The 24916-nt window shown below is 33.1% G+C and overlaps 2 protein-coding genes across 3 annotated transcripts; both read left to right on the forward strand.

Moving 5' to 3' along the window:
* The first annotated feature begins 2323 nt into the window (after positions 1–2323).
* Positions 2324–3683, forward strand: LBD40 (LOB domain-containing protein 40). The gene is made up of 2 exons (XM_012222586.4): positions 2324–2648; positions 2744–3683. The coding sequence occupies exons 1-2, from the start codon at positions 2459–2461 to the stop codon at positions 3451–3453; spliced, it is 900 nt and encodes a 299-aa protein (XP_012077976.1). The 5' UTR covers positions 2324–2458; the 3' UTR covers positions 3454–3683.
* Positions 3684–7563: 3880 nt separating this feature from the next.
* Positions 7564–17279, forward strand: LOC105638727 (KH domain-containing protein At4g18375). Of its 2 annotated transcripts, none has more exons than XM_012222582.4 (8): positions 7564–7727; positions 8881–9551; positions 12992–13456; positions 13564–13809; positions 13962–14174; positions 15372–15427; positions 15507–15600; positions 16455–17279. In XM_012222582.4, the coding sequence occupies exons 2-8, from the start codon at positions 8922–8924 to the stop codon at positions 16830–16832; spliced, it is 2082 nt and encodes a 693-aa protein (XP_012077972.1). In that variant the 5' UTR covers positions 7564–7727; positions 8881–8921; the 3' UTR covers positions 16833–17279. The 2 variants fall into 2 exon arrangements, with proteins under 2 accessions (XP_012077972.1, XP_012077973.1); XM_012222583.4 differs by having other exon boundaries at positions 8918–9551.
* The last annotated feature ends 7637 nt before the right edge of the window (positions 17280–24916 follow it).

The following is a 24916-nucleotide window of genomic DNA, read 5'->3' on the forward strand; positions in this document are numbered from 1 at the left end:
GTCATTCTTTATGATTGATACGTCATTGTTTTTAAATACTTGTCACTTTTAAGAAAATACTATATTTTAAAATATTTGTTATATTTATGGTTTCAAAGAGTAATAATTTTTTTACCATTTTTACTCTTTATATATTTATCTGTACACAAACCTGACTAAAAAATCTTCAATTTTTTGCACTGTAAATATATAATTCTAAAAGGAAAGGAAATTAAATATTTTAATTTTTGTACAATAAAACCAATACTTCAATGTTGGTTATTAGTCTAATAATAACTTATAGTTGCAATATTTGAAAAATAAAATTTTCGAACGTCAAAAGTTTAATTTTTTGGTATCTTAACATTTAATAATATTTCTCTCTATTTATAAATATAAATCGTTTCTGCTTATAAATATTTTTTTATAAAAATAGTAAAAGCGAGGGACTTATTAATAATAAAAGGTTAGGTGTGATGGACAAGAATAATCAAATATATATGTTCCAAGGAAGCAGAATCGCTAAATAGTTTTAGGCATCTAAAAAAATTATCCAGCTTGTTCACTAAAAAGAGGATTAAATAATTATTTATCCAACGATAAAAATAAACAGGATTAGAGTGTCAAATTGTACAGGAATAGTGTAATATAATCCAAGTTGTGATCCTAAACACGATAAGCGAAATAATAATAAAAAATAAAGCAGCCAAAGTCCTCCAAAACCGTTGGCGAACAGGTCCTGTAATGCGCCCACAGTCCCAAAAATAAAAAGGCACACGCACAACGCAACAAATCCGGAAACCGGTTACTGGTTTTCCCAAAAGCGGTTTTGAACACACGACCTCCCGAAAACCAGGAGCTTTAATTTTAATCTGCTTTTTTTTTTTTTATTTTTCTTTTCATTTCATTGAAAACCGGGAGCTCCCGGTGGACCCCTCTCTTTCCCCGATATGTGGCGATTCGACCGCACTCTGACACCAAAACGTGCCTGACACGCGCTCTTCTCTTCCCTTCTCAATGTTTGAACCCATTTGCATGCCTATTCTAACCTTTTCCTACTCTCATTTATACACCTGTCTTTTACTTTTGTTATTGCCAATTTGCCCCTCTGCATCGATTCCAATAAAAATAATTAATGGTGAGGTGGCAAATGAGAGAAGTCGAGTGACTCGTAAGCTTTTTGGTAAAAAAAAAAAAAAAATACTGTTCAATAAGTTTAAGAAATTATAATCTACCTATTTATCAGATTGATTTAACAAAACAATTTGATTTTCAGCTTGAGTTCAAGTTTGTTTTTGGGGTAATTTTTGTACTATTAATTATTTAATAGATAAGAACTCAAGTTTGATTTTTCAAATTTTACACTAAATTAAATTTAAATGAACTCAAATTTAATAAAATTTAATTTAAAATTCGACTGATCTATAATCTTAATTAATTGTTTTAAAAATATTAACAATTCAGTTAGTGGTATGTAAAATTATACTTATTTGTAGAGTTAAAAAATAAATCTAAGACAATTAACAACGTGTTCATTGGGATAATAAACGGCTGCATTCCTAGAAAGATGACAATATAAATTTGATTTCTAGGAAACACATATATTGAATGGATAAAAAATCTTTATATTTCAGAAATTATTTATTAAATTCACGTATATTTTATTTTTTAAACTATTTTTATAGATATAATAGGACATTTTAAATAAGGATAAAAATATTTGAAAATTTAATTTAATTTTTTTTAAAATCATTATACTTTAGAGCAAGTAAGAAAAGAGACATAATATACTATTTTGGATGGAGAGAGTATAATTTATGCATTTCCTTGTTGAAAAGAAAAGCATAATTCGTGTATTATGAGGCTATTCTCATTTATCAATGATTCTTGTACACCTCATTTGAGAAATAGGTTTAAAAAAACATTACAAGATGGAACAGCAATCTTCGTAAAAGACAAGTGTATATTATACTCGTCATAAAACACAACCACACGTATATTTTTTTGGTAAAAAATAATTTTAACAGGAGTAAGCTAATTCGTAAATATTAATAATTACAAAAAAAAAAAAATAGTTTTGCATCTTCCGCATTTGCTACGTAACAAAGCAGTTACCTATCTCCCCATCACCAATACCAATACCGAATAGTATCCATTTACTGGGAGTTAGTCTTCACGCTCCTTAAACGAGAGTGGGACTAATCATACACTTTACGATGTTTAAATTATTATTTTAATAGAAACTATGAAACAGTACAAAAAAACCCAACCTCCTTGAATGTGGAAACCAGTGTTTTGGAGATAAAAACAAGTTGCGTACCCAGTACCCTCTAAAACCCACGGCCACCTTCCCTTTTCTTCTTCTTCTGCCTCTTACTTAAATACCCATTTCTCTCTTCTCTTCCTTTCTCCCCCAAAACCACAACTACAATTTCTCCCCTTTCAAAACCACCATCATTCTCCTTTTTCTTGTTAAAAAATGCGGATGAGTTGTAATGGATGTCGAGTTCTACGCAAGGGTTGCAGTGAAAATTGCAGTATCAGACCTTGTTTGCAATGGATCAAGAGCCCCGAGTCGCAAGCTAATGCGACTGTCTTTCTCGCCAAGTTTTATGGCCGTGCTGGATTAATGAATCTTATTAACGCTGGCCCTGAACATCTTCGTCCTGGTTAGTTTGTGGGGTGATTGTGTGTTTGATTGTTATTTTGGATTTTCTTTGGCTGGAGTTTTGGAATGTTGATTGTTTCTTTTTCTTTTAAACAGCGATTTTCAGGTCTTTGCTTTATGAGGCTTGTGGAAGGATAGTGAATCCGATTTATGGGTCGGTCGGATTGTTATGGTCTGGAAGTTGGCATCTTTGTCAAGCTGCTGTTGAAGCCGTTTTAAAAGGAACGCCGATTACTCCGATCAACTCTGAAGCTGCTGCGAATGGCCATGGGCCGCCTTTGAAGGCTTATGATATACGTCATGTTTCTAAAGACGAGAACTCTGCTGCTTCTAACGATCTTAACCGAGTCAAGACTCGTAACCGGGTTAGGCGAGTTGTGAAGTCGAAAGGCAGTAACAATAATAATAAGCCGATCGTTGAGCCATCAGCTAGGGATGAGTTGACTCGGTCGACGAGTCACGAATCATCGGTGAGTCACCAATCGGAGTTGGCAATGGTGGAGGGAGAAAGCAAAGAAACGGAGAGTATGGTTTCCGTTGAAACAGCTGAGGCGTCGATGCTGTTACGAGCCGAGCCGGAGTCGGTTATAAAGGCTACAGAAAGAGCGGTCCACAGCCACGATCACGCAAGTACTGAAATAGCTGGACTTGGACTTGAGTTGACTCTTGGGCTTAAGCCCGTTTCACGTGCAAGTCACGTGGTAGTTCCGGTGAAGAAAAGGAAAGTTGAGTCTTATGGCTATGGATCATCGGATGATGATACGTGTAAGATTGAGCTGGGACTTGATCGTCCAACTCGTCATTAAAACATATAAAAAGAAGACAGACGGAAACAGGAAACTGTAACTTATGTAAGAAAGTCCAGTTTTGACGGCTCGGATCGGCTCGGCTCTTTGTTTAGAAGAGAAAGTGTCCAGTTTTCGAATTTTTTTACCTTTTTTTTTTTTTTTGATCCTCCATGGTAAAAATGAATAGAGGTGTATAAATATGGTTTTACATGAATAGAAATGGTAAATCGATCAGTTTTTAACTTTCACTTTCATGTGTATAATCATTGCAGGTTTTGGTGTTTAATTTAATTGATGGTTTACCTTTTCGTTGGAGTAAAAAAAAAAAAAATAAAGGGAGTACAATAAGTGACAGCGAATCCCTTATTCCTGGAATAATAATAATAAAATGATCTAGAAGAAGCATTAGGCGAAAGATTATTTATCCCTTAAATCGTTTACTTGACTAAATGAGTTAAATTATTCGTGAGATGCTTACCAACTAACCTTAACCTACATGCTTACCAACTAACCTCATACCTCGGACTAACTGGAAGGGTTGGGATTTAAAAGTTAAACGTACTGTAGAATAAAAGCAGAGGTTAAAAACATTGGTATGAATCAAAAACCAATCCAAATAAAAAAATTTAGATTTTTTTTTTCTCTGGTTTTGTAATCCTAATTTTAATTTGGGCTACCGATATTTATCAGCAATATTACCTTTTATTTTTTACTATCTCTTTTCTTCATCTTTTTTTATTTTTAATTTCTTTTATTTTAATAGATTCACATATGTTTTTTTCTATAATATATCTATCTTTTTTGTTTTGTTATTATTATGGAGTTTTTTTTTTCCCTTTTTGTGAGAGTAGTCCCTTCTTTGTAAGAGTTTATTACTAAATAAAAATAGAATATTTAATTTTATTTGGTTTGAGATTTTAGATCTTGATTTGCAGATGTTGATTTTCAATCAATGGAGTCTGATACTATAACCTATTCTTTTATTGATTCTATTGACGCTTGGCGGCAGAAACTCATCTTTATTTTTCATATGTTGTAAATCATTGGAAAAATAATCTAATCATAGAAGATCCAGTTGAGTTATTATTTTAACGTTCAAATCAATTAGCGGACTACTTGGTAGTATGAAAATTTTTATATATTTTGTTAACATCACCTCCGAGAAGAAATATTTAGTATTATATTTTTTAGTTTTGGTTTCATTATTTAAAAGGATACGAATTCATTTATTATCAACGAATTTTATTAGCTACTAATAGTAGAGTTATATGTATGATGTATAAATTTATTTGTAATTTTGATAATACTAGTTCTTTTTATGACGTGCGATGCACGCTAACTATACTCGTTATATATTCATATTTTATATTCATTTAACTTTTTTATTTATATAATTAAAGTATAAATTCTTATTTAGATTGCAATAAATATAATGATTTTTATATATACAATAAAATATTTTTTTTAGTTATATATCTTGCATTGTAATATCTCGTTGAAAAGAAGTTGATATATTTATTTCTCACTTTAAAATATCAATTTAAATATAAAATATGTCATTTATATTCTCTTCAATATATTGGTTCATATAGTTTTTGTTACATGCCAGTTGCTTTTTTTTTTTTTTATTTAAGTACCAAATTAATTTATAAAAATCACATACACATTTTATTTTACATTTTATAATTAACTTATATTTTTTAATAACATTTACTATAATCTCTTTTAGTCAATAAATATACTTTAACAATAGAATGCGAAACTAATTTAATAAATCAAATTAAATATTTATAAATAATAATAATTTTTATTTTTATTTTTTTGGCAATCAAAATCATGATATCATTTAAAAATTTTATTAATAAAATTATATTCCTTAATAGAAAGAATATGCTTTGAACTAAATAAGATATCAATATAATTAATCTAATTCGAGATGTTTGAAAATAATATTTTTTTATCTTATGTTTTAGCCAACGAAATTAGAGTGCAATTTATAATTAAAGAAATTTAACCATACCCTTTTTAAATCAAGATCCTAATTATCTAGATATATTTATTTAAAATAAATGTGAAAAAATAAAAATTTTCAAATGCATCATGTTTACACATATTCATTTAAAATAACAATGTTGAAGATGAATTACAATAATAGTAAAGAAAAATAAAGATAAATTATTAAAATTATTAAATTATTAGTAATAATTTATATAATAATAGATAAAATAAAACATAATTAGACATAATACGATAATAATAGTAAAATTTTAAATTTTCAAATAATTAATTATCTATATGTAATTATCTATTAAAAAAAAGCTAAAAGAATCCAATCAAATTATAGAGATATTATATATATTTTTATCTTAAATTTTTTTAATTAGCTATGATTAAAGTTATTTTAGAGCATTTTAAATTCTAAAAAAAAATATACATTATTTTCCTTCATTTCTATTTATATATATATATATATATATAGTATAGACTATTAATAAATTACATATTAAAAAAAAAATGGCATGGGTTAGAAGAAGCGAGGAAATTTGTTGTCTAAGGTTATTCTGCCACGTCCACGAGCATGTCTTGCACCTGTTCAAACCTAAAACTGCTCTGCTTTACTGCACTCCACTTTCCCTGTCGTTTGTTAATTATAAGCAACACGCCATGTACAAACCATATCAGATACTTATTATGATTTTTATTATTATTACAACTTAATTTCTGATGGTTTTCCGATCTATATATCCTCCTCTGAATATAAAATTTATTAATTATTTATTTCGTGTAATTAAAAACTAAATATATCTTTTTCAATAAATTACAGTGATGTTCATATCTTTGCACTAGTTTTTGAAGATTCATTGTAATTGTACTCATTTATCAAAATATTGTTTTTTAAATATTCTTTAAAAGAAGAAATATTATTTAATTATGTGTAATCATTATATATGATAAGTACAGATGAAATTAACAATTTATATTTAACATTTTCAATAAAATATTTTCTCAATAATAATTAAGGAATTGTGATTAGGGTTAATTTAATCACAGGGATACCCTTTTCTTTGTTGGCTTTTTACGGGTATCTCCTCCACATTCTTTTTAATCGGATATAGATTTTTATTTTTCCTCATAAAAGCAACTTAAATGATGCATCAGAAAACGGAGAAAGACTATACATAAATTAAGATGTATAAATTACGTATAATATTCATAAACCATTTTGATTTGTAGAAAATTTTCTCAATCAGACCAAGGTTTTTGGTGAGGAATCACTTCACCTGAATGAGCCAACCTATCTCCTTTCATGTATATAGTCAATTGTCTTGTGGGAAACATCAAATCAAAGGCTTCTATGCTTTTGCAAATATGGCATCTAAGGATAGGATCTTATAGAGATTATCCGTTGAATTTAAATGTGTTTATAAATGGAATTTTTAATTTTATATGTAAAATTTATTTAAAGCTGTAGTTTATATTCACTGTTATGACCATCCATGATTTATATATAATAATAATAATAATATTCATATATTGGATTAGATTCTATTGCAAGTCATTTATGTCATTGATTATAATCAATATGACTTTAAAGATTAACTGAATTACCCCTTAGACTTAGACTTAAGAAATAAACATTAGAATGTGGGAGGTCTTGAGTTCGAGTCCTCTCCACTACAGTTGTTTTCACCAATTTAATATTCCAAGAGAAGGGCTACAATCTGTTGTGTAGCCTGTAATGTTATTTCGATCATATAAGCCTACAATGAATTAAAAAAAAAAAAAACCTTAGAATGATGGTTTTAGTAACTAGTTAATAACATTAGGATAGTTCCTTTTGCCAATCACATCATGTTGGATCCAACACACTTGATTAGTTAGTAGTAATGCTGTAGTTCACAGTAATGCTAATAATTGGTAATAAATTTATGCATTTGGGCTTTATTAGCGTGTCACATATTTGATTTTATTGGGCTTATATTCCTCTTTAAGATTTCTAATGGGCTTGAAGACCAGAAAATATTCGAAACAAATCCTGTAAGATCATTGGCGTATCATGGGCTTAGGTCCATACCCAATATTTTCTCTCTCAAACGAGAAAGGAAAAGAACGAAAAAAAAAAAAAAAAATCAATTCAAAGAAATATGAAAGCCCTTTCCACCCAAAATCCACATTCCCGTTCTCTTACATGGAGCTTTGCACAGAGCATTACTGCTAGCGAGTGGGGATTAACTCTCGCGTAATACAAAATCGTGTTTCAAAATTACGTGTTCTCATCTTCTCTCTCACTGGTACGTTTACTTTTTCCATATCTCCTCTTTTTAGTGCTCTGCAAAACCCTAATTGTCTTTTTAGTGCTCATTTCTTAGCTTAATTTTGTTTTTTCTTGTAAGAAGAAGCTTTCTTCCTTAATTTGAAGCCGTTTCTATTTACGCAGCTAACTTTCGAGACCTAAACTATTAATTACGAGCTGATTGGTCCAAATTTTGAGCTTTATCGAGTTTTTCCAGTTCTTTTTGTATTGCATTTCTTACTATTTCTCTGCTAATTCCTGGAGCTTCTATATGTTTAGAAATGCACATATGTACAGTGTATTAGTTATATATTTGAGTTTAAAATTTAATGTCTCTTATTTTAGCTGCTTTCCCGAGAATATCTAAAACTTACGACCGAGCAGGTGCATATCAAAATTTAATTATTAACATTGCACGGGTTTTCATTGTTTTGTAAACTTAATAATTCTTGTTTGTGTAAATTTTTCGTGATGTTTTTGGTCAAATCATGATGATATTTTGTACTATGAAATCGTGAGAGTTGCACTATTAGTGTGAATTTGTAGGTTCCGGCATTGATATAGCTCAACAGGCATTGTGCCTTCTTATAGTTTGTTTTTAGTGCCTTGGAGATGCGGGGATTTTCAAAAAGTTTAAATCTGTATCTTCTTCTGTGTCCACAGTAATTTAATGAATTTATGTAATAAGTAAGGTTGTTGTATACTTTTACTAGGTTACTTAACTGAAGGTTACAATGCCTCCACCCCACCCTGCCCCACATTCCAGCTGTGAATATTTTGAGACTGGAAGGGTTGGAAGGGTTTTTTCCCTTGTTGTGTTATGAAATTCTTGTAAAATTCTGCCCTCTTAATAATCCACTATCCTGCAGTTGCATAATTATCGGCCTATGCATGTTGCAGTTTTCTCCTTTTTTTCCTCCTAAAATAGTGATGTGAAGTCTCAGTGGTAGTTACTTTGCATATATAAGTTATAACTTTTTCACCTTTTCATCCTGGTGCCTTTTATATCTATCATCTCACATTATTTGTACAATAACAATAGCAGAATGTCTGGCCATTTGTGGGCTAGTTTCCTGCTCACTTCATGCTTGGCTTGTTTATGTACTAAATATGTTTGGTTTTCAGATGATGAAAAGAACTTATTTCTGCAGGATAAACGAGTTACTGTTTCCTTATTTATTTCTTTAGCATTATGGACGGGAACAAGCGAAAATATTTTAAGAAACCCCAAAACAGTCAATTCAAGCGAAAAGGAGTCGACAGAAAAGAAAGATGGAATGATTCCAGTCGTGAAGAATCTTCAGGAAATTCACTTCCTGTTGACACTGTTTACCGCATACTCTGTCCTTCAAGAAAGATTGGGGGTGTTATTGGAAAAGGTGGAAGCATAGTTAAAGCGCTAAGGGAAGAGACCCGGGCAAAGATTACAGTTGCTGATTCAGTTCATGGTTCCGATGAAAGGGTGATTATTATTTATAGTTCTCCTGAGAAAATTTCTAGGAACCAAAATAATGATGAGGATTCGACAATGGAGAATGAACAGGAGACAATGGACCCTCACTGTGCTGCTCAGGATGCGCTCTTGAAAGTTCATGAAAGGATTGTCGAGGAAGATCTTTTTGGTGGAATGGCATCTGATGATGATAATGAGAACAGTGTTGTCACGGCACGGCTTCTAGTTCCAAACAATATGGTAGGATGTCTTTTAGGCAAGCGTGGAGATGTTATCCAAAGATTGCGAAGTGAGACAGGTGCAAGCATTCGTGTTCTTCCTGCAGATCATCTTCCTGCTTGTGCTATGAACACAGACGAATTGGTTCAGGTAATATCTCTTAACTCTTTTTTTTTTTTTTAAGCTTTGGATGCTGGCTTAGGGCTTGTGTGTCTTATATGCAGCTAACCACTAATCTTTTTTTTCTTTTCCACTCATTTCCAATTGCAATACTTTATAGATTTTGCCTATCGGGATTTGCATATAGATCCAAAATATTAAATAGCACCTTTATTAGTATTTCATATGTTACTAAATATTTCAAGGGATATTCAAAATGTTTAGGATGCAGATAGGCATGTTGACAGTGTTTAGTTGTGTAGATTTTCTATTCTCTTTGACTTATGAAATGACTTTCCTGGGTTATAAATGGATTAATGCATTTACTCTCTCTCCCACAAGCTATTTGCTCAACATTATCAAACCTGAACCAGTTTGAGCAGTCACACTGAAAAACCAGGGACAAGAAATGAGTCAACAGCTGAGCTGATCTGGTTCCAAACCCTTTTCTTTCAAAAACTCACTTTGAACTGTTTGAGCTGGCTGGTTAATTGGTGAAGCGAAGGAAGATGTGGCAGCTTGACAAGCTACCATGTCACTTCAATAAAAAATAATGCTGTAACATTTATTGAGCATGGCCTCCAGCTCAGATCCTCAAGCAACTTAACATTACAACCTCCATCAAGCTAGCATCAGGTTTTTGACTTACAGCTGTATAACTCTTCTTGCAATTGGAAAAGGCTAAAAAAGTAATAACATTACTATAAATTTACCATGTTTCCAATCTGTCAAGTGTCAAAGCCACTCTGTTATTCATTTTAACATTATTGCTTTTCTTTCAGGATTATTTTGATTTTTCTTCTGTTATGAAATATTATTAATTAGTTCTTTATAGAATTTCATTATCTTCTGTTGTGACCTGTCTTTATGTATTACTTGCACTTTCTAATAACATCTACTAATTATAGCATTTGTGAACACTTAATAACTGTGCATTGAGCCCTGACCCTGCCTCTATCGGGTTCAGTGGTTAGCAGTTTGTTTTGCATAAGAAGCTTACTTTATTTTATGAATGTTACCAAAGCAAATATTAAATTAATTTCATCACAAGGTTTTCAATAGATGCATTTCTAAACATTTGTAGCTCTAAATTTATCTATGAACTATATGCCAAAGGCTATCAAGTCTAACACAGATTCAAGAAGGTATCTTGTTATGCTGACTGGGAAGTTTTGCTCTCTCATTTAGTCATTAGTTATTTTAACTGATTTCCAAATTTGTGATTCTTATTTGGGCTTTTGGCTTGACTCGATGTTCCTATAATTAGTAAGCAATGTCAATAAGTTGTCAAATGGGAGGATTTAGAACGGCCACTTGCAATTCTATTTGCGAGTCTCTGAAATTCTGTGCCTGGATTTAAGAATTTGACCCTTATTCAAGAGTTCCGACCCAATTATGTGCCTGTATTGATTCTTTGTCTGTAATCCATTCAATCTCTTGACAAACGGTCCATGGCCAAGTAATTGCTTAGCATTGCCAGGCAGTTACTTACTGGCTTGTCAACCACATAATAGATTTCTGCCTTGTTTTTCTGGAGACTACTTGCCCATGGTTTGAGGCTGCATAATGAGATTAACTCCGTCATGATTATATTTGGACTTGGGACTGCTCAGTCCTGTCATACCAAGTTGTACTTTTAGAAGCATTTGGAAATTGGAACTAGGTTGAGTCCTAATCCATGCTGTCGAAAAGTTGAAAGAAAGAAGAAAAAAATAAAGCAAAAGACCTAATTCTTAGGATGTGGGTTTAATTTTTCCTCTAAGGTGTATGCTCTAAGTTCTTGATGTGTTGAGCACAACTGTGAACTAGTCAAGAATGAAGTAGCTAAAAACTGCTTTGTCTCTATACCTTCTGTTGCTGGGTACAGTATAATGGAGTAACGAAGAGCTTCCAGCAATTGATGTTTGTATTTAATCACTTGAGACAAGATAGTGAAATATTCTTTCATAGGATTGTAAGCAACTTAACTGTCACTTTTTTCTGCTCAAGGTAAAGGCAAGAGTTGAGATGCTGGGGGCTTAAAAACATTAGCCTGGCAGGCTATTAGCATTTTCTGTTGGTCCACTTATACCAATATTTCGATGAGGTAGTGTCATAATTTCACATATAGGATTGTTGTAAGCTAGAGATTATCAAGTGAAACTGCATATGAGATCTGAAAGTGATCTCTTTAATTTGATATGACTAGTCTGGCCAATGGATTATGTGTCATTGACTCTATGGTTACGCGGTCATGTTAATGTTATTTGGCTTTCTCAAGACCTTTGGCATTGGCATCTTTATTCTTTCTACTGATTTCAAAGCAATATTGGATTTCTTACTTGAGCTCCACCTTGTGAATCAGCATGGTGGAATGCATGTCCTCTTGTTAAGGCAGGTCTTCTCCGGCTGTTTGCTTGCTTCTCATGAGAAGTTGAAATATGTGCTGGCCTGGCCATTAAATGGCAAAGATGTGACAACCAGTTACACAACTGAGCTGACTTGATCTGTTTGACTGACATACTATTTATTGGAAGGAAGGTTCTAGGCTCAAGTTTGAAAGATACATTCCAAATGTGAATGCACCTGGAAGATCCAAGCATACCTTGATTAAGATGGTGGATGCAAAGGATGGGACCAGCCATGCAGAAGAGGTGGGTGGATTGACCTTTGCTCGCTGCATATCTTAAGTGCTGGCCAATTGATTTAGTGGTTGAGAAATAAGGGTAGTTTGTAGGACCAATAGTTTACGATCTCTCTTTTCTCTTTGCCATATTATTTTTTCTCTTTATTTCCATATTCTTTTTGATGCCTTGTAAAGAAGATAGATTGGATATCTCCTAATAGTTTGTTGGATAAGTTACAAATGGTCTCAGGTGCTTAATTTCTCTCTCTTCTATGGCCAATATCAGTTAGATTGGAATTCCCAATTGGGTCAACCTTGCTTCATTGTTAGATATGTCAATCATTACAAAGTTACAGTAATGCATACTGGCCTTAGCTGTATCTTAAGTTAAATATGGATTCCCAATGAGCTGGATTCATTTCGTGCATAAACGATTACACCAAAATGAATACCTAGCAAGATAGAACTCATTCAACACCTATTTTACTTGGGAGACTCTTTGTCCCCACTTTCTTTTTGACCCTTATAAATTCTAATGCCTCATTGCTGGTTGACTATAATTTTAAATGATTGCATGTTTTCTTTCTTGAACATTTTGATGCACATACATCCTGTTCTGTTGTCGAGGACATACATGTGCATTGTAAATAAATCTAATTTCTGGATGAATTTGATCTTGTGATGTTTTTCTTTGGAACTGTAATTATGCTTTTATGTCGTACTTCTTAAGTTTATGTTGCATGTGGATAAAAAACTTGTCCTGGAAGAAAATATATTTCCTGCAACTACCCCAACAAAAGTTGTAATTTTTGAAGGTATGTTTCAGATATCTGCAAACCCAGATGTAGCGAAGAGGGCTCTCTATGAAGTATCCACTTTATTGCATCAAAATCCCCGAAAAGATAAACCTCCAAGTGTGCCTATGCCTTACAGTGGCCAGAATTTTCACACCCCTGGTGGTTCCATGACCAATATGCGCCCACCAGGAAATCCAATGTGGCCTCATCGGAATTCTTCTCCCAACAATATGCCTTCTATCCAGTGGATGGGGGGATATGACAGGCAGCCTACAGGATTAAGGCCTGGTGGCTTTGGAACACCAGGACATGGCAGGGAGCCTTCAGCTGAGTTTTCTATGAAAATTTTGTGTTCTGCCGGGAAAATTGGTGGGGTAATTGGCAAGGGAGGCTCTAATGTAAAACTGGTTCAGCAAGAGACGGGTGCTAGTATTCATGTTGAAGATGCTTCAGCAGAGGCAGATGAACGGGTGATTCGTGTCTCTGCTTTCGAGGTCTGCCTAGCTTGCAAGAACCTCTTTCAATGCTTAAAATGTCTGATGGTGCCTAAGATCGTTATGCTACTATTATGATAATACAAATTGTACTGATATTATTTCAGGGTCTCTGGAACCCAAGATCACAAACAATTGATGCAATTCTTCAGCTTCAGAATAAAACAAGTGAATTCTCTGATAAAGGTACAATAAGTACAAGACTTCTTGTTCCATCAAGTAAGGTTGGCTGTATCCTTGGACAAGGAGGTCAAGTTATCAATGAAATGCGAAGGAGAACCCAAGCAGATATTCGTGTTTACTCCAAAGATGATAAGCCTAAGATTGCATCCGAAGATGAAGAGCTTGTACAGGTGATATGGTCAAATGAGGCATTTTTAGACTTTTAATTTGTTTATACCAATAAATTTAATTTTATTTTATTTTACTAGTGATTGTTTTGATCATTGTAATTTTCTTTCCTGGAATTATTTGCAGCTTTGATCTAATCTTCTGGTTATTTTAGATAACTGGGAATTTCGTTGTTGCCAAAGATGCTTTGTCAGAGATTGCATCAAGGCTAAGAGTAAGGACTTTGCGAGATGCAAATGCCGGAGCAGAGTCTGGGCCTGTTGGACCTGTCCAGGGATTTGGGCCTGCACGAAGCTTGCCAGGCAGAGGGCCCCCACCATCTGGTATAATGGGAGCTAGCAGTTCTGGTGGATATGAAACTATAAGGGTAATTCACCCTTCATTTAACGCATCTTTTGGTTGAAGTACTTGTTATTCATTCACTATGAAATCGCCTGTTTAGTGTTTATAACAAACTTGGGAACAGGTAAAATAGGACATGACTTTGTTAAAAAATTATTGTGGTTGTAGTACACTTGTGCAGTTATCTTATTGTCTTAGATAATGTTGTGGTCCTATTTTGAATTAGAGATAATGGTTTGACACGTAAAGCATTCCCACGTTCTCTCTGGATTAGTTTTATCGCGCATGCTCTTTCTTGTTATTCTCCAATAATAACTTTGCGCGTGTTTTGCCATTCCATCTACGTTGCGTGTTCTTCTTGAAGAATGCTATGGATAGTATTTATTGGAGAATAATGACACCACCACTCTGCCCTGTCTCTTTTAGCGTGTCGATATAGCGACCAAGAGCCAAGTTTTAGTCTTGGTTGATTCTCAACCACCATTACATCTTGCCTTTCTGATGCTTGTTTTGACATTGCTGTTACTGATGTTTTATTTTCTTTTACTTTAGTACAGTAAAGGTTTGGTTGAGAGGGTGACTTTGGTGTAATGATAAAAGTTATTCCACTCGTGACCTAGAGGTTATAGGTCCACAAAAACAGTCTTTTGCAAAAGCAGGGGGAAGACTGTGTCATCAACCCTCCTCAGGGCCCTTAAATGTGGGATGTTTCGTGTACTGGGTTACCTTTTACAGTAAAGTTGAAGAATGAATGGATTCTAGTTATATGGGAGAATCATTGAAGAGGAATGGATTGGGGTAATATGGGAGAAATATTGAAGAGGTAGACCGCAAGTGAAATGGGATGATGTAATAATCATTGATCTAGTAAATGTTGATCCTTAACACAGTGTAATGATAGGAGAAGGTCTCTGTAGCCAATGCATTTAGTTCTGATTGAGGTTCTGTAGTCTGAATATAAGGTTCATAAACTGTAATGCATATGGGTTATTAATGTTTGCTGTTCACCTGTTATTTTAATTGTGTCATCATCGTTTGGGAAATGGTGGGCCACACATTGGCATTCTTATGATGTTCTGGTTTAAACGCCTTAAGCGTGATTTATGTTATTTAGATGCATAAGAATCATCCTCAATTAAATTCATTTAAGATTTTTTTTTTTAAAAGATTGTTGCTGAGATATGTCTTGAATGTGATAACCACTGTTTATGCTTTTGTGAAGGATGGCGGACACAATTATGAATCTCAGAGTTATCCAGTTGCGCCTGCTGCTATTGGGTATTGTTGCTCTCTTCTTTTATAATTATAAGTGCAAGCTTGAATACTGTGACTAAGTTCTTTGCTTGTTTGATTCCAGATACATAAATGTGAACAGTGCTTTGGAGGCTAATATTTCAAATAATGGAGTCAATTCTGTTTTAGGAGCTGGGGGAATTCCAAATGTTAGTGAGGTATTCTACTAAAATGTTCAGCCCGTGCCGTGTGAGTATGTTAGGGTGGGATAGGTGTTTTGTGGGGTGGCGATGATGCCATAATCAATTGGTTGAAATAAAAGGGAAACTAATGGTTGGTATACAAATCAAGTAAAAACAATTAATATATCATGCTAAGTTTTCTTTAGATGTTTGTAATAAAATAGTTCTTACTGTCAATACATATGAATATCAAAATTGTATTGATTACTTACAAGTTACAATATTTTGATAGTCGGCTTTTGTCAGTAATAAATTTTAGTAGGAAAATTTAGTTCGAATGTCAAAAAGAGGGCAAAAGTCGGTTAGTTGATGGGAAAAGATTTGATGGAGCTTTTAGAATCAATATTTATTGGATGTCCAAATAGTTAGTGGTTGCCTATTGGGAATCAGATAAGCTATTAGTTGATCCCTAATAGTTAAACTTCAAAATGGACACACCTGTACACACTTCATTGCTGGGAGGAGGTTCTATTGGGATTTTTGACACATGGTGAACTATCCTTTCTTGTTTTATTCATTTATATCATGATATGACCATGAAAATACTTAATTTTGCATATTTATTTTTCTTTCCAATTTTACTTTCTTTTTCTCCAGAAAATCCTTTTTTGCTCATAAATTAGAAGAGGTGGCTTGTAATGGCTCGATTCTATGCTTTCATTATAGGAAACAAAATTGAATTGTTTGATTCATTTGTCTCATATGTTAATTGGAATTTTGGATTATGATATGAAGTTTTTAATACCTTTTACATTGAACTAGCAGGCAATGCTCTATTTTGGAAATTTTATTTATTAGTGGGTTGTTAAATCACCTTCTGTGAATTTTAGGTTGTTGGAACTAGGGTAAAGCTCCAAGATCCTGTGTCAGGTGGCTCTGAAAATTTCACTGAATTCCGTCAATATTCTGAGCATCAAAATACCGCACAAGGCATTCTTCAAACATTTGCACCTTCTACTGGACAAAACTTGAATTCCCAACAAGTTTTCTATCAAAACAATATGACTGCTCACCAAAGCACGAACCGGAATGTGAGCACTCCACATAGCACCTATCAAAACGTAAATGCGCAGCATAACCCCTACGAGAACATGAATGTACAGCATAGCCCCTATCCAATAGCTGCACAACAAGGTGTCTATGCCAACCCCACTCAACAAGCTTCCCACCATAACATCAGTGCACAACCGGGCACTTATCAGTACTGACCTCAATTTGGGAATTTTTGTACCATAGTTCGCTATCAGGTTTATAAACTATTATTGGAAAATCAGCTAATGTGTTGCATCATCTTAGGCTTTTGTAGGCGGTAAAGAAACAATTTTTGGCTGTGCCTGCCATTATTATGCAAATTGTAACATCTTCTCAGAGTAGAGGAGTATACTTAGATTTTTCCTAATGCTTAGAAATATTCAGATGTTAGTGTTGTTTAGCACAACTGAAGCTCCGAAATCAGCTTAGGAATAGAAGTCGTCGGAACTCCATGTAGTTACTGGCTTGATTTTTCCTTGTGTTGAAATATTTAATTCATGAAGTTTAGTGGTCAGGAGCAGTTCTGGAGAGCGAATGCTTTTGATTACTCTTGTTTTAAACAATGAAGAATGATCATGCTCTCATCTTTATTTTTTTTTATCGTACATAATTTTGCGTTGTTCCACTTTCTGAAGAAGTTTTTACAGTTGCCACTGAATGACCAAGTGTAAGGTTGAAACCTTTGCAGTCCCCACTATATGCATAAATGCAATAGTAGTCTTTATTATTATTATTATTATTATTATTATGTAAATCAGCAACTTCTGGCAATCAAAAAAACATCTGGCAGCCATTGGTTGGTTTCATTTATCAAGTGGCATTACAGTTGTGCTGTGAAAGTACAATTTTTTTATCTGTATGGATAAAAAGGTCATGATAACCTTGTTAAGCAACTAGAAATGAGAGTCATTTCCAATCTTGAATAACAAGTGCACCCATCAACTTGGCCACTTTTAAGAGGGTTGGTTGACTTGTATTGAAAATCTTCAGTGTATATAAACATTTTCTGTTATCCACGACAAAAGGATTTGGACAACTGGGGTACTAGTATTAGTACATATCATCTCCATTTCAAAAGTAGCATATCTAAATCCTATACATCACAGGATGCATCACAATTCCATTTTTTTTTTTTCTTTTATGAGTGCTCCCAGAAAACCAGGCAATCAAATTTATGTACATAAAGTTATATAAAATGGGTTGTGAATGTAATATCCCAATCGTCCAAGGTTAATCTGAGTCCAGGTCCACCCAATATAACAAGTGTCATCCACTGTATGTCTATAGAGAGGTGAGAGTGGGGTCAGAATTTCACTTGAAAGAAACTTTCTACGAACATGAATCAATGCTGGTGTCTATGGAGCATTAGAATGGTCTTAATCCTACTACCTGAGACGGTGGCCTCATCGTAGAAACATGTTCACTTCCATATTTGATCACATGTTCCATTGAAATGGATACATATTTAAAGTTATAGAAGTTTCTTATGAAAGGTAAAAATGTAGTGCTCCTACTCACCCATTCAACTAAATTCCCCACTGTAAACATCTAAGTATCCAACTACACTAACATAAAGAATCTTTTCTTTTTCTTAATTTCTTTTCCAAATGCAGCGTTGTCTGAAGTTTTGAGTTTGAAGAAACTCTTTCATTCTCATGAAAAGCAAAATTAAAACAGAGTCTGAAGTTTCATTCTTCAACTCAACCGGTTTCTAAGGAAGAAGATGGAGTCAAATAGCGCATACATATGCTTACCTATTAAAGCAATTAGCACGGTCAATTTCCATTTGGACATTTCATGAATACAAATTGCTGCATTAATTAAAGTTTTGCCGTCATCTTTTCAACCTTAAATATATCATATATTCAACACTTGGACTTCGTAGCTTCTTTCTGTTTCCTTAATTATCTCTACGTACAAATATTATTATTAGATTTGAAGGAAACCGCTTTCCATGCAACTTGCCATGTGCTTAATTGTGGGTTTGATCCCAATTATTATTTAACTGTTCACGTTACCCGATTATTCAGTTAAAGGTAAATCATAAATTTAAACTGGGATTAAGAGATATAAAAAGGAAAAGAAAATCTCTTTCTTGATATTGGCATAAAAAAGATGAGAGACAATGGAACCTAAATACTGGCATAAAACATTAAAATGTGTGAGGATGGTACTTTAGAATACTTAGGTTGCCTTTTTGTGAGTCAATTTACTAATACTTGCCAACCTGAACCTAAAGAGCAATCACATAAACAAATAAAATCTAGACCCTTGACCCCTTTTAAAAGAAAATCTTGCAGATCTTCATCAGTCAAACAAGATTTTAGGCACTTAGCTTTTCATTCATTGATCTAACAATGTTAGACTAATATATTTCTCTAAATGTCTTGTCTATAAACACTAAGAAATAATTTTATTCTAAAGAAAGTGGAAGATAGATAGTAGCTCAAAGCTATATTCTGGCTAATAATGGAATTCTTGTTTCCCACGTTTGTTTGCTATTATAGGCAGCACATTTGAGCTACTCAAAATTTTAACTTGCTAATTATGTTTCTAATGACTTTGATTTTATAGTGAGAGTTGGGTTAATGTGGAAGTGAAATTTGCGTTTAGATTCGCATTTATAAATCCATATTTTATATTTTATTTTTGATAATAATTTTAGCTTTTATGTGATTGTCATTCAAATTCAATTGAGGTACTCCATGGGATAGCTCAGTGGCAATAAGTACATGCACGAGGGGTTAGAAAATCCACTAAATTCGTGGGTTTGAGTCGACCCTGCCAGCGCAAAATTTTTACGGGTCAGCATATGAGCCTGAACGCCTGTACCTCACAGGTTAGTGCTACTGAGATAAACTCAATCTTTCACCGAATTTTAAATTTAATTAAAGAATGGCTGCTTTTGCTAGAGGATAACTATTAAATTAATCAACAAATTAGGCACTTGGATGAATAGCTAACACAACGTTTAAAAAATTGGGTAATCAAATTAGTTTCTTAATAATTCCACGTGTCATCACATAAAGTTGATGAATAATTAATGGTGAGGCACTTGAACCTGAATTTTTATTTAAAAAAAAAAAGGACAAGTAGATTAATTAATATATGATAAAAAAAACCTAAATCAGACTTTTGATAATAGAGACATTTGTCTTTGGCATCTTAAAGCTACCACTTAGTAGTGATTAGAAAAGAAATTATAGTGATAAAGATTATGTTTTGATAAGGGAATGAGAGAGTGGTGGTGGGGGCAGAACAAGATGGTGGTGGAGATGTTTAATTAATTAATATTACTAATTGACAATGGGGGTGCATTTTATATACTAATACTTTTTTAATCTACTACTAATACATTAATATTTTTTTCCAACCATCAATTAATTATATTTTATCTGATCGGCTTTTTATCTTAATGTATAGAGTGAATGATCTCATATTTGAGTCATCGAATACAGAAAATTTCATTAATTTGATAAGCAAAGGCAGACCTGGCCTCCCCCTATTTTATATTTTTTTAAATTTATCTCATAAAATATAGAAAATTTTACCTTTTACCTAAAAAATAGTGATTTTTTTTTATATCCCTTCTAAATTTTGAAAAATAAATTCGCTCTCTTTAATTAATCTTTCTGGTTTCACAGTTGAAAGGGAGGGTTGTTCTTATTGTACAATTCAACATATTATTTAAGTTTGTTAGACCTCCTAATAAATAAATAATAACAGTATTAATATTTTTCAATTTAAAAATGACTAATATATAATGAATAAAATGAGAAAAAAATTATTATTATATATATAAACTTTGACTCAGTTGTTCTCTTTTGGGATAGGCAGTTGGACATTCCACCACTTTGTGCTTAGGGGTGCGGAGAAAGAGATATTTGCATAAGTTAATATTAGTAAAGTATAAACAACCACTTAAGACACACACTCGTGCAATGGATTAGATGGGACAGAAATTATATATATATATATAAAAAAAAAAAAAGCTTTAAAAGCTAATCATTATCAAGAGATTTATTTTGACTTTTAAAATGTGCGTGCTAAAAATGTAAACTTTACACATTACCAATATACAGAACTTCAACTAGCATTCTACACATATTTAATTTTGCTAATGGAAAGTAAATCCTTTTGCAAATTTGAAAACAACTTTTTTTTTTCCCTAAATCTTCTATTAATTAGGTGATGCGTCCCACATTACCCGCGGAGTACATCCTGGATTAGTGTATAAGGCTGAGTTCAGTCCTTCCTCTACGAGCTAACTTTTTGATCAAAATTAGGAGTCAAGTCTCTTATCATTTGGTGTCTCATAGGGTTCATTAGAATGCCGACTGAGACAATTGGGGTTTTATGGGGATGGGGATGATGCGTCCCACATCATCATCATCTGCGTAGTACATCTTGGGCTAATGTATAAGGTTAGATTCAGTACTTCCTCTACGAGTTAGCTTTTCGGGCGAAATTAGGGGTTCAGTCCCTTATCATTAAGTGCGGTTGAGTTGAGAATGTTATTTCTTATTAGAAGTCTAGATATATAATATTACAAATATATATTATTTTTGCAAAATCGTAATCAGAAACTATTCCAAAATTTTCAAACACTATGAAAAGCAATAAAAATATTTTCAAATCTTTGAATTATATCTCTTCTTTCTTCTTCTTTTTTTAGCTTTGCAATCCAAAATCAGCAAGCAATAGATAGCAAGTCACCTTGGCTATCTATTCCTTGTCAAATCACACTATTAGCTAGTGATTGTCCCTCCAAATTTCAACGGTTGATTTTATGTTCTGTCTTAATTACTTAGTCAAAAAATACATTTGTCTATTCTTATATTTTTTTGGTCTTTACTTCTTTCTTTCGTTTACATGCATTGATTGAGCAAATGATCCGATCCCAATCCTATTGGTAAGGGGTGATGTCCTAGGATTTTTGTCCATGTAATTGTTTAGGGTATGTTCGGCAAAATTAGCTGTTAGCTGTTTTAATAGCATTTAACTATTGGTTATTTGAATAGTTTTTCATCAAACATTAAAAGCTAAATGTTACACGAATCAACTTTTTATAAATTATTACCTTAATCTTTAAAATTTAATCCAAATGTTATATTACTAACACTATAAAAAAATGGCGTTTAGCATTTTGATCAATCAAAAAACTATTCTTAACAGGCTTTATAATGGATTGTACTGCTTTTGATGTGTTTGAAACTGTTGTAATTACTGTTAGTATCGGAGAGTGTATAATAATAATTATATATAGTAAAAAAATTGGAATATATATATGCATTGATTGAAACACTGTTTCCAAAGTTTTCTAAAGGTGTGAAATGAACAGCTTATGGCTACACTAAGTATTGTCATTTTCTCCATATTTTTTTCTCTCCATTTTTAATTCCTTCCGTTCATACTAAATATTTTTGTTTCACGTGTACCGCATTGATCTTTTAGCTTGCGGACCATATCAATTCTATTTCCACATAAATTTCCAACTTAAAGTTAGAGGAGTCCAAAACAAATAATTTCAAAATTTAACGATATCAAATAAATAAAAATTGCATTATTTTATAAAATAAAATTTTAAAAAATTTATTGAGCTAGGGGATGGAGCTTCTCGTCCCATCAACTCTGTACTTGTTCATAATTTCAATTTCATTTACTATATATATGCATATTAATCAAACAACTCCTCCAAAATACAAAATATTCTAAAATTACCACGTATGTAATACATAAAATGCATATATATTTTTTTACATTGAAAATTCAGAAAATAATTTCTCCCCATTAAAAAAAATTCTATTAATTCAATTAATTCCGATCCAAGATATCAAGGATCTAACTAGAAAAAGGATTAGGGTCATTCCCATTATTTTTTATAGAAAAAAAAATTACTTTTTGATTTTCAGAATATAAAAAAAAATTATAGTTTACCGTTCCAAAATTTTCAAAATTTATTTTCTAGTTTCGCCCTGCAATGCATGTGCATTAAATTAATGATACGGAAATTCTTACTGCATAGTGTAAAAGACAGTGAAATATAAGAGAAATAAAAAATAAATAAATATAAGTTGGAAAAAAAAAAGGTAATTAGAGAAAATAAGTAGAACGACGGGTACAAATATATATACTTATTTATAATGGGTTGGCAGGGGAAAAAAAATATCCCGACCCTACCCTTTTGTCAAATATGCAAGTTGGCTAATTTTATTTTATTTTTCTATGCTGAAAGGCATAGGAAAAAAAAAAAAAAAGAAAAAGAAGATGAAGAATCAAACAGCTTTATTTTTGATATGAGCATCAAAACTTATTAATTAAAAAGAGAAAAACCTTTTTACCTTCCCTCACTTTTGGTTTCTTAAATCTTTTGTGAGCATCTTTGGTCTTATCTCAATATTATAAATAAATATATCAAATTAACTTTTTAATTACACCTAATCATTTAGTAAGGGTGGTTTTGGAATTTTAAACATGTTCATGTCCCATTTTAATTTTTTTTAATAATTAGATTATAGTCAAGATTTATATTCACAACTTCATATCACTGAAAATGATTTTATTAGACATATTTCAATAATTAAAAATTAAAAAACTGTGGAATTATCTTTTATAATTGCTATATAATAGGGTTCCTAGATAATAGAGTCGATTCAGGTAGTTTACGCAATATATATATATATAAACTATTATTTTATAATTGGTAATGAGTTTTAATTTAGTAGTACAATTGTCTTTATTTCTCCAAATAATTTTGAATTCGAACTTAATTATATTTCATTAAATGTGCAAATTTATATCTAATATACATGATTTTTTATTTTTTGAATTAAAGTGAAATTTACTAGTTAAAATTGTCAATCTGTGCAAATTTTTAAATTTTGATGAGTTCAATTAAAAATGAAGTTATTATTGAATTTTTTTTGATTTAATATATTGTTTCATCCTCACCTAATAAGTAAAGAAAGTAACTTTCCCTTATTTGGGTATCTTGAAGAAAATATGGAAGGTGTCACGCCCGACTCTAATCACTAGATGAATTGTCCGCTTTGGATCAAGCCAAATCCCTCATATAAGATTGGCAAGACCCGCACGGTTTTGTCCCGTAAGTAAAATGGGAAACTTCTCAGGAGATCACTCATCCTAGAATTTCCGTTAAGCGAGCGCGTTTAACCCCGAAGTTCTTCCAACTCTCCAGCCATTCCACCAAAAGGCGCCTCTAATGATTAGTTTCCCCCCTTTCAATATATGAATCGATTCATTCTTGTGTCCGCATTCCACTACCCTAGCTAGCCTGCCATCCTAGAAGCTAGCCAGGAGCTTCGCTCTACCTGCCCTTAGGATCGCTTTGCCGGGTCGGGATGTCACAGCCCACCAGCTTCCACGTGGTTCGTCCTCGAACCATACATCTACTGGAGGGGGTCCGGGTCTAATACCAACTGTCACGCCCGACTCTAATCACCAGAGAAATTGTCCGCTTTGAATCAAGCCAAATCCCCCATACAAGATTGACAAGACCCGAACGGTTTTGTCCCGTAGGTGAAATGAGAAACTTCCCAGGAAGTCAACCAGTCTAGAATTTCCGTTAAGCGAGCACGCTTAACCCTGGAGTTCTTCCAACTCCCACCAAGAGGCGCCTCTAATGATTAGTTTCCCGCTTTTCAATATATGATTCGATTCATTCATGTGTCCTGCATTCCACTACCCTAGCTAGCCTGCCATCTTAGAAGCTAGCCAGGAGCTTCTACCTGCTCTCTTAGGATCGCTTTGCCGTGTCGGGATGTCACAGCCTACCAGCTTTCGCGTGGTTCGTCCTTGAACCATACATCTACTGGAGGGGGTCCGGCTTTGATACCAATTGTCACGCTCGACTCTAATCACCAGAGAAATTGTCCGCTTTGAATCAAGCGAAATCTCTCATACAAGATTGGCAAGGCCAAATCCCCCATACAAGATTGACAAGGCCCGCACGGTTTTGTCCCGTAGGTGAAATGGGAAACTTCCCAGGATGTCACCTATCCTAGGATTTCCGTTAAGCGAGCACGCTTAATCCTGGAGTTCTTCCAACTTCCACCAAGAGGCGCCTCTAATGAATAATTTCCCCCTTTTCAATATATGATTCGATTCATTCATGTGTCCCGCATTCCACTACCCTAGCTAGCCTGCCATCCTAGAAGCTAGCCAGGAGCTTCGCTCTACCCACCCTCTTAGGATCGTTTTGCCAGGTCGGGATGTCACAGCCCACTAGCTTCCGCGTGGT

Source organism: Jatropha curcas, chromosome 4, assembly GCF_041381405.1.
Source record: "Jatropha curcas cultivar XTBG-Jc1 chromosome 4, XTBG_Jcur_1.0, whole genome shotgun sequence".
NCBI classification, from domain to species: domain Eukaryota; kingdom Viridiplantae; phylum Streptophyta; class Magnoliopsida; order Malpighiales; family Euphorbiaceae; genus Jatropha; species Jatropha curcas.

Excerpts from the sequence above, each read along its gene's own strand:
- LOC105638727 (XM_012222582.4), top strand. The coding sequence starts at position 8,922 with ATGGACGGGAACAAGCGAAAATATTTTAAGAAACCCCAAAACAGTCAA. Across the intron at positions 13,810-13,961 it reads AAGATGAAGAGCTTGTACAG|ATAACTGGGAATTTCGTTGT; the intron begins GTGATATGGTCA and ends TGGTTATTTTAG. Across the intron at positions 14,175-15,371 it reads GTGGATATGAAACTATAAGG|GATGGCGGACACAATTATGA; the intron begins GTAATTCACCCT and ends GCTTTTGTGAAG.
- LBD40 (XM_012222586.4), top strand. The coding sequence starts at position 2,459 with ATGCGGATGAGTTGTAATGGATGTCGAGTTCTACGCAAGGGTTGCAGT. Across the intron at positions 2,649-2,743 it reads CCCTGAACATCTTCGTCCTG|CGATTTTCAGGTCTTTGCTT; the intron begins GTTAGTTTGTGG and ends TCTTTTAAACAG.